Source organism: Myotis davidii, unplaced genomic scaffold (assembly GCF_000327345.1).
Source record: "Myotis davidii unplaced genomic scaffold, ASM32734v1 scaffold18, whole genome shotgun sequence".
Classification (NCBI taxonomy): Eukaryota; Metazoa; Chordata; class Mammalia; order Chiroptera; family Vespertilionidae; genus Myotis; species Myotis davidii.
Window position 1 is genome coordinate 13,490,252 of NW_006292696.1, and position 14,333 is coordinate 13,504,584.

At 40.7% G+C, this 14,333-nt stretch overlaps 1 protein-coding gene across 1 annotated transcript in view; it reads left to right on the plus strand.

Annotated features, from left to right (window-relative positions):
* The first annotated feature begins 5,583 nt into the window (after positions 1-5,583).
* The window catches only part of TENM2 (teneurin transmembrane protein 2), a 910,242-nt gene continuing 901,492 nt past the window's right edge, over positions 5,584-14,333 (plus strand). Inside the window, exon 1 of the mRNA XM_006766332.2 lies at positions 5,584-5,878. Coding sequence (XP_006766395.1) covers positions 5,653-5,878 — 226 coding nt within the window. The 5' untranslated portion in view covers positions 5,584-5,652. The remainder of the gene's footprint in view (positions 5,879-14,333) is intronic.

Consider the following 14,333-nt stretch of genomic DNA (forward strand, 5'->3'; position numbering starts at 1 on the left):
GAACAACCGGTCAGCTGGTCATTATGATGTGCACTGACCACCTGGGGGCAGATGCTCAGCACAGAAGCTGCCCCCAGTGGTCAGTGTGCTCCCACAGCCACCCTCCTGTGGCTGGCCAACCTCCCACGGTCCCTCCCCCTGGCCAGCCAACCTCCCATGGCCCCTCCCCGCAACTGGCTGGCTCTGATCATCCCCACTGGGCCCCAATCAGGACTGGGTGAGACAGCCCCGATCAGCCCTGATTGCCAGCCAGGCCAAGGGACCCCACCCATGGATGAATTCATGCACTGAGCCTCTAGTGTTAATATAATTGTCCCTTTTTTTAAATAATGTTTGCATTAAATACCCTTTCATCGGTTTTACTCTCAACATGCCTACATTGTTAAATTTAAAGTGACTTTCTTATTGACAGAATAAACCTGTGTTGTATTTTTAACCAACTCTGCTTATTAATTTGTGTATTTAGACTACTCACATTTAATGTAATTATTGCTATTTTATGGCTTAAGTCTGACATTTTACGTTTTGTTCTCTTGTTCTTTCTTTTTTCATCTTTTTACTTTCCCCTTAGTTATTGAATGTTTTTGTTACATTATACATACTCATTTTATCACCTTCACTGGTTTCATCCTTTTACCAGTTCAAATAAAGTGTGGAAACTTTCTCTTTTATGTCTCTTTATCTTTATCCATTTGCAATACAATTTCTTAAATATGTCCTCTACATAAATTTAAAACCTCATCAGACAGTGTTACAATTTTTACTTCAACCATCAGAAATAATTTGGAAAATGTAAGAAAGTCTATTGCATTTATTTATATTTTTGCTTGCCATGGTTTTTATTCCCCCTGCATGATGTCCCAACAATTTTCCCTTGATTGTTTCCTTTCTGTTTTAGATAACTAATTTTTGAACTATTCTTTTATATTCCCTTTATCTGAGAATTTCTTGTTTTCTTCTGCATTCTAGAAGGATATTTTCACTGAATATAAGATTCTGGGTTGAAAGATCTTTCAACAATTGAAAAGTATTTTGTCATTTCTTTTTAGTCTCCATGTTTCCATGGTTTCTAATGAGATATCTACTCTTATAATATATTGTCTTTCCCTGTAGATAAAGTGTCAGTTCTCTCAGTGCTTTCAAGATTTTCTTTAAGTTTTCCGAGTTTTGATTATGATATATCTTGAGATGGATGCATTTGGATTTATCTTGTTTGTGATTTATTCAGCTTCTTGAGTGTTGCTTTATGTCTTTTGCAAATTTGGGTATATTTAGCTGGGCTTTTAGCACTTTCTCAGCCCCTCTCACTTTCTACTTTCCTTCTGGGACTCTAACAATATAAACATTAGGTCGTTTGTTATCATTCTAAGGGACCCAAAGCTCTGTTCATCTTTTTCTCTTTAGTCTGTTTCTTAATGTGTTGTAAACATTGGGTAATATCCATTCTTCATTTTTTTTTTCAAATTCCCTCACTCTGTCTTCTATCCCTCATTCTTCTTTTGAGCCCATCTATTGAGGATTTTTTGTTCTCTTGTTTTGGGGGCGTTTTATTATTTTATTGTTTGGTTACTTTGATTTTTTGTTCTAAAATTACCATTGGAGTTTTCTTTGTATCTTTCATTTGTTTGCTGAAACTTTCTGTGTATTTTTTTAAAAAAATAAGATTTTCTATTGTTTCATTTTCACCCATAATTGCTCATTGAAGCATTTTTATAGCAGCTTTTAAACCTATTTCAAATAATTCTAGAATCTTTATCATCTCAGTGCTGACATCTATTAATTGTATCTTTTTATTCAGTTTGAGATCTTCCTAGTTGTTGGTATGCCAGATGATTATTTTTTAATTGAAAAATAGACACTTGGATATTTTGAGATTCTGGATCTCATTTAAACCTCCTATTCCAGCTGATTTCTTCTGACACTGCTCTGTCGGAGAAGAGGTACCCATCTCATTATTGCTAGGTTGGGAAAGAAGTCCAGGTTCCCCACTCAGTCCTTGTCAGCACCCAAGCACAAGGTGCTGTTTTTAAGGAGCTGGGACAGGTGGATGTGGGAGTGCTTGCTTCTTACTAGGCCTGCACTGATGCCTCCCTCGGTGAAGAGATAGGAGTACCTTATTATTCCTCCCCACATGGCATCTACTGACACAGTAACCACTAACAAGGAGCCAAAGGACTCATTACCACTGGGAGAGAGTGGAAGTCTTAACTCTCCACTAGGTCTCCTCTACACCACCCCTACAGAGAAGGAGAGAGGTACATTGTTACTACCCAGTGGTGTGTAAGCCCAGGCTCCCCATGGAGGAAGAAGATGGCCTCATTCCTTCCTGGGAGGGATGAAAGTCCTGGCTCCCTTCTCTGAAATTACCTTGGTGATACTGGGAGTGCCTTCCTCCTCCTCAGCAGCATGGAAATATAGGGCATCCACCTGGCTTTTACTGGCGAGATGGGAGTGGGGCTACAGTTTTCCCCATGTTGTTTGGCTAGTGAGGTGGCTACTATCTCAATATTTCTCTCTTGTTAGGCTGCCCCTTTCATAGCTTTTTGACTAGAGGGAGGCAGCTTTTGTCCTCTGTGTCTATTGATGTTTCTCGGTTGCCAGTGTCTTTAGCTACAAATCTGGGATATACTGGTACAAGGCAAAAAAGAAATCCCACGAACTCACCACAGTATTGTTCCTTAGATCCTGAGGGCCCCATGTATCTGCCTCTTCTTTCCACTTTTCAGATCACTCTTATGTTTGTTTTAATCATTTATTCTTCAGCAATGCCCAGGGTTTTTAGCTGAACGTATTGGGAGGAATAAGTAAATGTAAGTTTATTCCATCTTTCTGGAAGCAGAACTTTTTAAACAGCATAATTTTTAATGATAAGCTATAGCTCCACATCCAGATTTTAATATAATATTTCCTGGCCCGTCTTTTTTTAAATATTGAAAAAAAATAAACAACAGGCAGGCTAAATGCAAAATGTCTATAGGCTAGCAGCCTGTACATTCTACTCAGTTTCCTAGAAATTTAGCTTTTAGTGACTAAGATTTGTCATGTTTATCTCATTATATAAAAAAAATTGCTATAATTTGTCTGGATGTGACATTGCTGACAAACTTAGCTATCAAGGGCATAGCCAAGAAAGAGGAATTTAGCAGGAAAAGATCACTGAGCAACCAAATTAGACATCAAAATGTCCAAACAGAAAAGTTCTTGTACTTTATAACTAGGTAATAAGCCTTCAGGCTTTTAAAATAAGCCTGTAAATCAGAGCATGATTTCAAAAAATAAAATAAAATCACATACCCACACGTAATAGAGAGTCAGCCCGCTTTCCTAAGCAGGATGCAAATTAGAGGAGACGGGGCTTCCTGAGTCAGGAACACTGAAAACATTAAGGAATAAAAACTTACAGTGAACAGGAGAAAGGAATATTATAAAACCCACTCAACACACCCACTTTTCCACAAAACTACGTGTGGCTCTTGGTGTTGGTGCAGTCGTATAACCTTCCATAGGTGTGTAACACCCTCCTTTTCTGGCTTGTAGTTCAAGTATCAAGTTTTATAATTAGAACTTTGAGATTTAGGAATTTATATTATAATCTCCATCCTCTAATGCAAGTCTGTGAACTGCTTAGATAAGAGAAAAAAACAAAATGTTAATCTTTCAGAGAAGGAAAAAAAAAAACACTTTCTTTCCATAAGTCCCTACAGGGGTGTTAGACAGCCTATTGGGAGCTTTACCATAGGATCTGTTTCAATTTTTACTAAAACGCTATGAGGTGAATACTATTATTTTTCATTTTCACTGACTGGGAAACTGAGTTTGAAAGGCCAGGAATGATTTCTTTTACAAGGGCCTCGGCTGGTCAGCGGCCATGGTAACATTGGCATTCAGTCCAGGCTTCAATGGCCCGGCTCTTAACCAGCCTGTATTATGGATTCTAAAATGTTGACATCACTTGTTGGAAATCACAGGAGATGATTTTAACATTCAGAGATTGCATTAGTGTTAAGGCATTTGAATTAACTCTGCACAGAAAAGAATTCCATGCGCACACTTACTACGTGTGTCCTCAAAGCAGGTCCTGGGATCTTGACTGGGACTCTCCAAGCAGCTTCTCAATGTCCTGAGTCAGGGAAACTATGAGCTTTTTTTATATAAGGGGCTGTGGCAGCCACATGGGTGTGCTTGGTGTTGTTTGCATCACCAAACAGACTTGTCCATGATAACAGGAAATATGTGATAAAATTTACAAGTGGTATAAATGAATTGAGTTCCCTGGGATGCAGAAGGCCCTCTTGGTGTGAAAAGATGGAGGGACTAGGTGCCTGCTATCTTGGGAGAGATGCCGTCTGCATTGTGTGTATACAGGCTGGTCCGTTGGTATAGAAAGACATCCCACTACAGGGTGTTGAATAAGCACAGAAGAGCAGAGAGGCTCAGAACCACAGATCTGCTCCCCAAGTAGTTCCTGACACATCGAGGAATCGGAGAGCCACAGTAACCTAGAGAAAAATCAGTACCCTGGCTGCACTGTCCATCTTAATTCAAATCCTTATTTGTCCATTCTGTCCAGTCCCTGGCCCTGTAGTCCATACTATTTTCATGGTCCATGAAATCAATAAGAACCTGCAGTTTGGAACGTGGAGCCATCTCAGTGTTCCTGTTGTATTTGCTAAGCAGAAGGAAGGCTAGTGTTTGCCGAGTGATGTTGGGCATACACACCCAGGGTGCCAAGTGGCAGACTGTGGGGCTCCCTAGTTGCCAGTTTATATGTTAGAGAGCCTCCTTCCCATCACTTTCCCATCACTGTTTTATACAGTGCTCCTCCCCTCGTTTCTTTCCTGCAATGGATATCCCAGCAATGAACACGATGGGTGGTGGGTTCAGGTTGGGGATGAACTTGTTGGGCCAGTTAGAACTTTTGTCAGCAAGCTCTCCAGTTGGTAGATAACCAGGAAGAAGAAGTGACCAGGTGTGTCCAACACAAAGATTTGCAAAGGAGAGAAAACTGACTAGGACTACACTGAAGGCTTATTAAAGGAATTGGAGGAAGATTGTTTGCATGTCAAGAATGCCTTACACTATCATTCTCCAGTCCCAGCCAGGCAAGCTTAGGTCAGTCAGTTGATTTGGTATCATTGCAAAGCATCGAGAGCGGATATTTATGCCTCATATACTTTTTTTTACATTTTTGTTTTCCCCAACTCTTCTATAGCAAAAAGAATATAATTAAAGAATGATAAAGTCAGTCTTGCTTTCAACTGCTTCATAGTAAGATCTTGCATGAGAATGACAGACATATCATATCATCGGTGCACATAGGGAAAATCAAAAGATGACTTATTTTTGCTATTACCCCCCCCCCAAACTATTAAATTAAACAGCAAGAAAATTAATTTACTGTATCAAGTTCTTCAATTTAGGCCGATGGTTTAAGTATACATTAAGCATTTGCAGGAGATTATGCGGCACTGACCAAATTTGCCTTTCAATGTTGTTATCTGAGTCAGAAGGTGAGTCAGAACGGAAAGCAGCATTTTCTGATAACCACAGTGTTGTTTGTTTCCTTTGGTGTGCTTAGGTGGCCACGTGACCTGCGCCAACACTCAGGCCTGACTTTCCTGAAATCATCAGCGCTCTGCCTGATCTGCAATAATGGATGTGAAGGACCGGCGACACCGCTCTCTGACCCGCGGGCGGTGTGGCAAGGAGTGCCGCTACACCAGCTCCTCACTGGACAGCGAGGACTGCCGCGTGCCCACGCAGAAGTCCTACAGCTCCAGCGAGACCCTGAAGGCCTATGACCACGACAGCAGGATGCACTACGGGAACCGAGTCACAGACCTCGTTCACCGGGAGTCGGATGAGTTCCCAAGACAAGGTATGTGGAGCGGCGCCCGCTGACTCACTGTCCTTTGTTCCTGACTTGCCATATTGTGTGTCATTGATGGCTAAGGCCCGTGACAACTGGGGCAGAGCCTGGCACCGTTGGGCGGTCCCTTAGAGCTTAGGCAAGAACGGTCCTTTATATCCACTGTATTAAGCGCCTGTGAGTTTCACAGAATTGCTTCTGTGGTCCTGGATACTAAATTCTTTGACAATTTGGTGGTTGCTTTTGGGCACACGCCAAGGTAGGGTTTGACTGATGTCACCTAACAGCAGACCCTCAGCTCCATATAGGGTATATTTCTCTTGAATTCTAGTATTTTGATTTCTTAGGGGAAGAAAACATTTGTCTCCCAAGTACTAACAGTCGACATTCTCTTCATGTTCGATATCCGTAAGGAACTGGTGATCACCCCTCAGGGTTGCTGTCAGTGTATGGAAGTGTGGGCATAAGCAGTATAGCCAAGTTGATTCACCAGCCCGAAGTCTTGTGTGTTGCCTTCCAGCCTTGCTGTGTGTGCAGTTTGCATCCACGGCTTAGCAAAGTTACAAGCGAATGCACAGAAATGCAGTAGATACACTGGGAAGGGTCCACCTGCCAGTGCCAGGGGTCGAGGCCCCGCCTGCCTGGTTATTACATTACTGAGTCTTTATTTCTTGTTACAGTACATGTTGCAACTAATTTCCTTCCTCCGGCTACCTTAGCTTGTTTCCCAGTCCTTTTCGGCTGCTGTAACAAAATGCCACAGCCGGTGGCTTACAAACAACAGAAATGCATTTAGCACGAAGGGAAAGACAGACTTGGTGTCTGAGGAGGGCTCTCTTTCTGGATCAGGAACAGCTGTCTTTTCCTGTGTCCTCACATAGCTGAGGGGGATCAGGCAGCTCTCTGGGGCCTCTTTTATGAGGGCACTGATACCCATGCATGAGCACTCACCCTCATGACCTAATCACCTCCCAAAGGCCCTGCTTCCAAATACCAAAGGGATTAGGTTTTAATATAAGAATTTTGGAGGGAGGGTCACAAGCATTCAATCTACAGCAGCTTGAATTCCATTTCTAGTTGCTTAACTTCCTTAAATTACTTATCTTTCTTTTATTTCTTAGAAGACTATATATATATATATATAACATATATAATATCTATAACACAGCAGCTTTTCTATAAAACATATTTCCATATGCTCCCGGTTTATCCTAGCTCCAGCTTTAATAAACTATTCCCCCAAATCAGCCAGGAAACAGTTAAAATTGTGTTTCCATTGCACTTATAGACCCTTGCAAGATACAATTTTCATTTAATCTTCACTCTTATTTTCCGAGTTATCTTCATGTAAATGAAACACATTTCAAACAGGGGGGTGTTGCTTGAAAATTGCTCTGTATCAAATGCCTTTGATCTCCGAGCGACTTCAACAAGTGTTTTACTTCAAGTTCTCACCAGAATCCCAAAGTGCGTGTAGTGGGAAGTGGAAAAAGAAAAGAAGAGGCACGGCGTCCTTCTTAAGGGAGTGTTTAAATGTCCAGTATGAAAAGTCGTGACACCTTCCTGTTCTTTCCAAGAGCATCACCAATACAAGATGCAGATATTTGGGAAGGTGGTGCACGTTCACCTTGGTTGAAAGCCTTCAGTCTTCTGCTATATTTCTGGTCTCATTTGCCGTGCTGCGCATACATTTTGTGTCTCATGGTTCTGTGCTGAAAAGTGTGCTCTCCTTCCTAAGCCTCATTAAGGGTGCCTCCTGGCTTCTGCATCCTTGTGTGCTGACCTGTAGGCCCAGATCATTGTTGAATTGTGGACAGGCCTGTCACCTTCCTCCTTAATAATATGGAGGCCCAATGAAGCCACGTGCTTGGGGTTTTACTTTCCAATATACCTTTATTCCTCCTGTTTAATCTTGCTCCATTGATAACAGTGGAAGTTGCTTGGCCCTATCAGACTCATTGCTTTGCAATTAACAATTCACACATGCCGTGGTGTGTTGTTATTGAGCCCATCTTTGTTTGTGTAATGTGTTTGCAGGAATTAAAAACTGTGCAGGCCAAAAGTAAAAATGAAAAGGCATTGGAAAGTATTTGCATATGCAAGTGCCATTCCTTCTGAAGACATCTATGAATTTATGCATGAAAATGTAGTCAGGGTCTGAGTGGATCTACTTTGATGGGTTCTGAAATTGAACTCTGCAGGAAGTAAATAAGCACATATTTAAGGAGAGGGGGGAACAGGAGGTACAATCTGGTGAGCAACGCATTCGACATGAAACTTAGCCTCTGCAGAGAGGGTTAAAATAAATTTTACACTCAGTAATAACAATCATTTTTTCAAATGTCATGCATTTCCCATTTTATTTCCCTATTCATGAAATCAAAGAGCAGGATCGTCTCGGTACTTATTAGCCTAGAGGTACATTAGCGAGGATCATAGCGCGATCATCTCCTGTGGTATTCTTATCTAAAACCCAAGACACTGATTATAAAACAAACACGCTTCTCACATCCACGCAAGTTTGGCAAACACAGTTGGATGACTCTCCAGATGCTCTGAGTGGAAAGGAATTGCCAGCCAGTGACGTGATGCAGGGCTAGGGTCAGACCTTGTCCAGTTTCCCCAGCTGGCCAGCTGCAAGGTATCAAATGTGAGAGGCTGCCGGGGCCCAGCAGGAGAGAGGGGCCAGGTCTTCCCCTGAGAAGCTTACAGAGGCTCCTGTCAAAATGACACCTTCTTGCTTGCTTTCAACACTGAATCCTCTTCTGCCTTCTTCTTCTGGGGGCCTCTTAAGCAGAGAAAGACGATGCAAATTACCTGTCTGACCTCTATCATGTTGGATCCTCCTGGTGTGAGGGGAGGAAATGGCTGACCTTACGTCTGTGGCCATTGGAGTAATGAGTAATTAGTTAATGACTAATCCTGCAATAAATAGCATCCTAGTGGTCGGAGTGTTAATGCCCCTGACAAAAGTGCCCAGTGGTCTGATTTGTGATCAGACCCAAGCCCAATCCACCCTGTGAAGGGGGTGCCACTTTGAATAATAGAGGTCGGCTGAGTTCCCAGGCAAGTTGTATAAGCTTGTTCTTTGGGACTCTGAAGTGCAGGTGTAGAGCGGTATGATATACAAGTCACGTTGCCATGTCTTAAGAGCCTGAATTTGGACTTGACCTTGACTTTTGTATATGTGTGTGCCTGTGACTCTACCAGGCATTCTGTGCCTTGCTAGGATTAGTACACAGTGTGCAGCTATGGTGAACAACAGTGACAATAACAGTAACAGTAGCAGAATAATGTCTAATACCAGTATGCACTTCCTACATGTCAGGTGCTGGGCTAAGCATTTTGCTTGTATTAACTCAGTTAAGGTTCACAATGATGGTGTGAGATGGGCAATATTATTACTTCCTTTTACTTATTTATTTTTACAGATTAGGAAACTGAGGCATGGAGAGATTCATTAAATCATCCAAGGTCACTAACTTAGGAATAGTTAGAGACAGGTTTCCAATCAGAGTCAGATTCAATGTGTTTGATCACCTCCCCGATGCATAAATAGAGAACCAAAAGACAAGTCATTAAAGCCTCAGGGGCTAGGAAGAGTCTATGAAGTTCCGTTCATAAGCTTTTTAGGGGTCCACCCCTTTAAACTTCCTTAATAACGAAGGACCGATAGTCACTAATATTGACTGAACAGATCATGAGGAGTATACCAGCAGCCCACAGATCTGTAGTCCTGTTCTTACCCATTTTCTCTATTTCCATCATCACCCCAGACTCCCTGAAAGTGTTTCTAGCTTCAGTCCCTCCCAGCTGACCACTATTAAAGGAAAAGTTTCCTACTGTCCAAATACTCTGCCCTCCCCTACTGTCATCACCTTTTTGCACAACCTTTCAACCTGGAACACTAACCAAGAAAGGCGTGGCTATCTAAATGTTATTGCTCAGGTAAGCAGAACCGGCTGGTGTCTGAGCAAGCCAAGACCCTGTAGCCCAGAGAGGTCAGCCAGGTGTCTCATTCCTCAGACAGCCCAGCCCTTTGTCCCACTTAGCAGTGCAAGTCTCTGGAGAGGGGTTTGAGATCGAATTCTCTCTCTGCACCTCAGGCGGGCTGTTTGGGTCAAGGCAGAAGAAAGAACTGGGGGAGTTTGGATTTTTAAGCCAATGCTTGCACCAGTTCTCTCAATCAGTTCTAGCACTGAAATAACTTTCAGCAGCCCTTCGATGCACAAATACATAAACACATACACACATATACATATTAAGCTTGGTGTGATTTGGGTATTTTATAAACCATTTCTCACTCCTGTGACCTTTAAAATAATTTGAGCATAATTTTTTGCTCTGTGTAATTTGCCAAAGCATAAATTTAACCCATGTTAATGAGCTTAAAAACCCATGAGTTAAAAACCCATGAACAACTAGTAAGCAACAGTGTTACCTGTACTGATTCAATTAATTTATATATAATTCTTGACGCACTTTGAAAAACCTGTGAGCATTTCTGTGTACACCATTGTTGTAAAATTGTTATTTTTTAAGGCACCCAAAGCAACAGTTAGAAAGGTTTTATTTTGAAAAATGCCAATCTCTTAATTTAATTTACTTTCAAAGAACAACTTTTAGATTTTAGTGAAGTTCAAGAGTTTGGTCAATACTTGGAAGGCTGAAAAGTACCTTGAGAAGATTGCTTTCAAATTATTCTCCTGCCCCTAGGCAGGAGTTCTGTTCAAAACTCAACTGAGAATACATGTGCCTCTTAGTGTTCAGTTGTGTTGTTTGTTTTTAAAAATCTTTAGAAGAAAAAAAAAAAGACTCTACAGTCTTTCAATGTAATAAGGCTTGTTGTCTTCTGGCTGGCTAACTTAAATCTATGTTGCTTCATATGAGAGGCATATGGGAGAATAGTTAGAAGCAGACCAGAGTTAAATTGTGTCAGCATCCTAGTACTCATATGTTCTACCAGGGTGGACCTTATAAGGCCCTCAATATCAATTGTTCTGGCCCTGCTAAGGCATTAGGGGTGAGCGTATTAAATGTTTGACCAAATATAGCAGGCTAATTTTTAAGCTGATAATTTTTATGTTATAAATATTCAAATGGCCCTTGGCAGAAAAAAAGGTTCCCCACCCCTGTTAGGTTCTCCTTTTCTCTATCTGTAAAAGTTCCCACCAATGTAATTATTGGGATAATTTCTAACAATTATGTGTTTGTCACTCTATGGACATTGTCTTTCTCTTAATAAGTGATGACTAAAGGCTAGTGGTTATTATTATAATTAGTGTCATTTCAATCCCATTGCCAGCAAAAGTGGTGGTCATTTATTCTCCTGCTCTCATAATATTGTGTGCAACAGAAATTTCTTCTCTTGGATTTGTTTCCTGTGACTTGAAAAATTCTGACATCTTCAAACCCTGAATTTCTCCTGAAGTTGTTGATAGAGTGTGTTTGACTCCCTGTGCACCATACCTTTTGCTCCCAAAGATGAATGTAACTCACACCTTATTTCCCTATTTTTAGAAAGGAATGAAAGATACCATCTAACAGCTGTCAACTCATGCCAACACAGTGTAATAGAGTTGCTAGTCAGACAGTTTTACAAGTTAAAAAAAAAAAAAGATTGAGAAAATGCTCTAACATAGTGCTAGTGGATACAAACAATTTTTTAAAAGATGTGCATTTTGTGGCAGATAATTAAATGTAAATCTTAGGAATGGGTTTAATTAAGAGAAGACCATCTGTATAATCTCTGGATGGAAATTAATTCATTCTTATCACTTCATATGTAATAATTTGAGGTCTGTGTCAGTCAATTTTATCTGGATTTTCTTTGTTTATATTCACTGCCCTTCTAGGATTACTTCTATATATTTCAGTCATTGTGGCCATTGGGTAACAGTCTTTATGTTTGCCCAATCATTATCCTTCGTGTACAGTCAACTCTGCATTCAACATTGGCTCTAACTTTCAATCATTTTCCTGCTCTTCTCTGGTAGTAACTTACCAGTTCCACCCTTAATCCTCTACTTGTTCTTCTCCATGGCATTTTCTTGAGAATGATATTGTCCTTACATGTACAGCATCCACTGTTTCTACTTGCCAAAATTGTTTCAGTTACAAGTGAAAGTAAGATAATAATATCCCAAATGAGACTAGCTATTTCAAAAATAGGACTGTAGAATAGCAACACTTTTCATCTCACATTTTTCATTCCCTTTACTTAGCTTTACCCTTCAAAAAGGTTTATTTGAAGATTTCTTTTGACAACCCCACTCTCATATTCTCTTCCCTTGGTCGCACCATTGGTAAGAGATGTTTTTGTTTTATTTTTTGTTTGTTTGTTTGTTTGTTTTCCCAAACTTGAGCAGAACATTTCCAAGAAAGATTCAGGTAGGGCTGGCATGGATATATGACAATGTCCCTATCACTCTGACTTTAGTTGGCTATGTCTTGCACTTAGACTTACCCTGTGCCTGGAGATAGCTTTGAGTGAACACCTCCTAAATCCAATGGAATGGATTCCACATGGGAAAGAAAGGGAAGTAGGTAAGGGATACTGATTGATTTAATAACAGATGCTCACATTCCCAGTGATGCTGAAATCTAAGATAAGTATGGTTCTTCCAAGCACCATTTCTTCTTAGATAACCAAGTGGCAAACAATATTTTTCCTCAAAATATATTTCCATTTATTATTTCCCAGCTTTGGGAAATAGTATCACAACTCTTGCTTTTTAGGTAGAGTCTGCCAAAACTCACTCTTTTTTCTTGATTCTTTATATTGCAGTTCACCAGATCACAACCGTTATTCCTTCTTAATTTATCACATTTCCGATGTTCACATCTCATGACAAGTTGCCAACTTTTCTTCACCATTTAAATTGCTTCCCTTTCTCAGACTTCCTCCATATATTTTTCATAGAATGAATAGTCTTAGGTTTTTAAAGCACTTCCCTGTACTTGTCTATTTACTGAAATTAATTCAAAAATATCAGGGGGGGTACTTGTGGGAAAACTGTATTATGAGACTTAGCAATGAATAAGGCCTAGTTTCTAGCCTTAAAAAGCTTGGAAATTCTGAAGAGGACAGGTATGATAGACATGTAACTAGGTACAGTTTGAGAAACACCAAGGAAGGGAAAACATTGGATAGTTTTGGAGAGATAGCCAACTTAGAATTTCACAGTAAGGATGTCAGAAATTGTGACATCCTTTTATGCACTTGAAGAATGAGGAGAAGTTGGGAGATCAAGCAGGCAAGAAAGAGAATTCAAGCCAAACATAGTATACAGGGATAGCAAAAGCCAAATAGTATACAGGGATAGCAAAGTAGGTTGTGAGTACATGAAACACGGAGCTTATTTTTGTATTATTATTTAACTAGAGGCCCGTTGCATGAAGAGATTCATGCAATAGGCCTTCCCTTCCCCTGGCTGCCGGCACCAGTTTTCCTCCAGCACCCGGGACCCAAGCCTTCACTCCGGCCCAGAACCTTCAGTCTTTGCTCTGCTGCTTCATGCCTATGTATGCAAATTAACTGCCATTTTTGATGGCAGTTAATTTGCATACTCTCCTGATTGGCTGGTGAGCGTAGCAGAGGGATGGTCAATTTACATGTTTGTCTATTATTACGTAAGATTATTGCATTATTTTCCTTATGAACAACTGAAACCTACTTTTGCCCACACCTGTATGCAACAAGTCCAGAGGTGACACTGCTTCCAAGAATCTAAAAGAAGTTCAGGTTAGCTGAATGTAGAATGGGGACAGACGAGCTAGAGTGGTAGAGGGAGGAACTGGATCATAAAGGCATTTCAGGGAGATCATCTGGCTTTGCTTTATGCAATATGCTACGGGGAGGTAAGATGGTCAGTGAGATGAGTTAGGAGTTGTATTTCACCTAGGCAAAGGAGTCTTAACACCTGAACTGGGATAGTGGAGATGGTTCGGGAAGTATTGACTTTTTAGAACACTGAAAAAGGGGAGGTGGGTATATTATTCTGGGACTTTTGTGCATTGACCACTTTCTTTTCCTACAAAAAGATTATTGCCTTTCTGATGCTGAATTTCCTTAAAGAGCCAGGAGAGGTCAATGCTTGCAAACAACTCTTAAATGAGAATGCATAGATTATTAGGTCAAGTCCTCCTGGAATGGTGACATAAGCCTGAATATAAAAATGTGTTGTTACAAGAATTTGCATTTTTTCCCTCAACTTTTTAGGTTCCCACCTATGCAAAGAGTAGCACCAGCAACAGAACACCTCATATTGGTCCAAAGCAAGGAAAATACTGTGTTGCATACACCACTTCTCTATGTGACTACATACCTTGTTAATTTTCCACCAGTCGCTAAATAAATCAGGGACACGGCAGATGTGAGGGGTGTGTGTGTGTGTGTGTGTGTGTGTGTGTGTGTGTGTACATTCTATGAGTATGTCCTGAATTATCCATCTTGAATTATCTC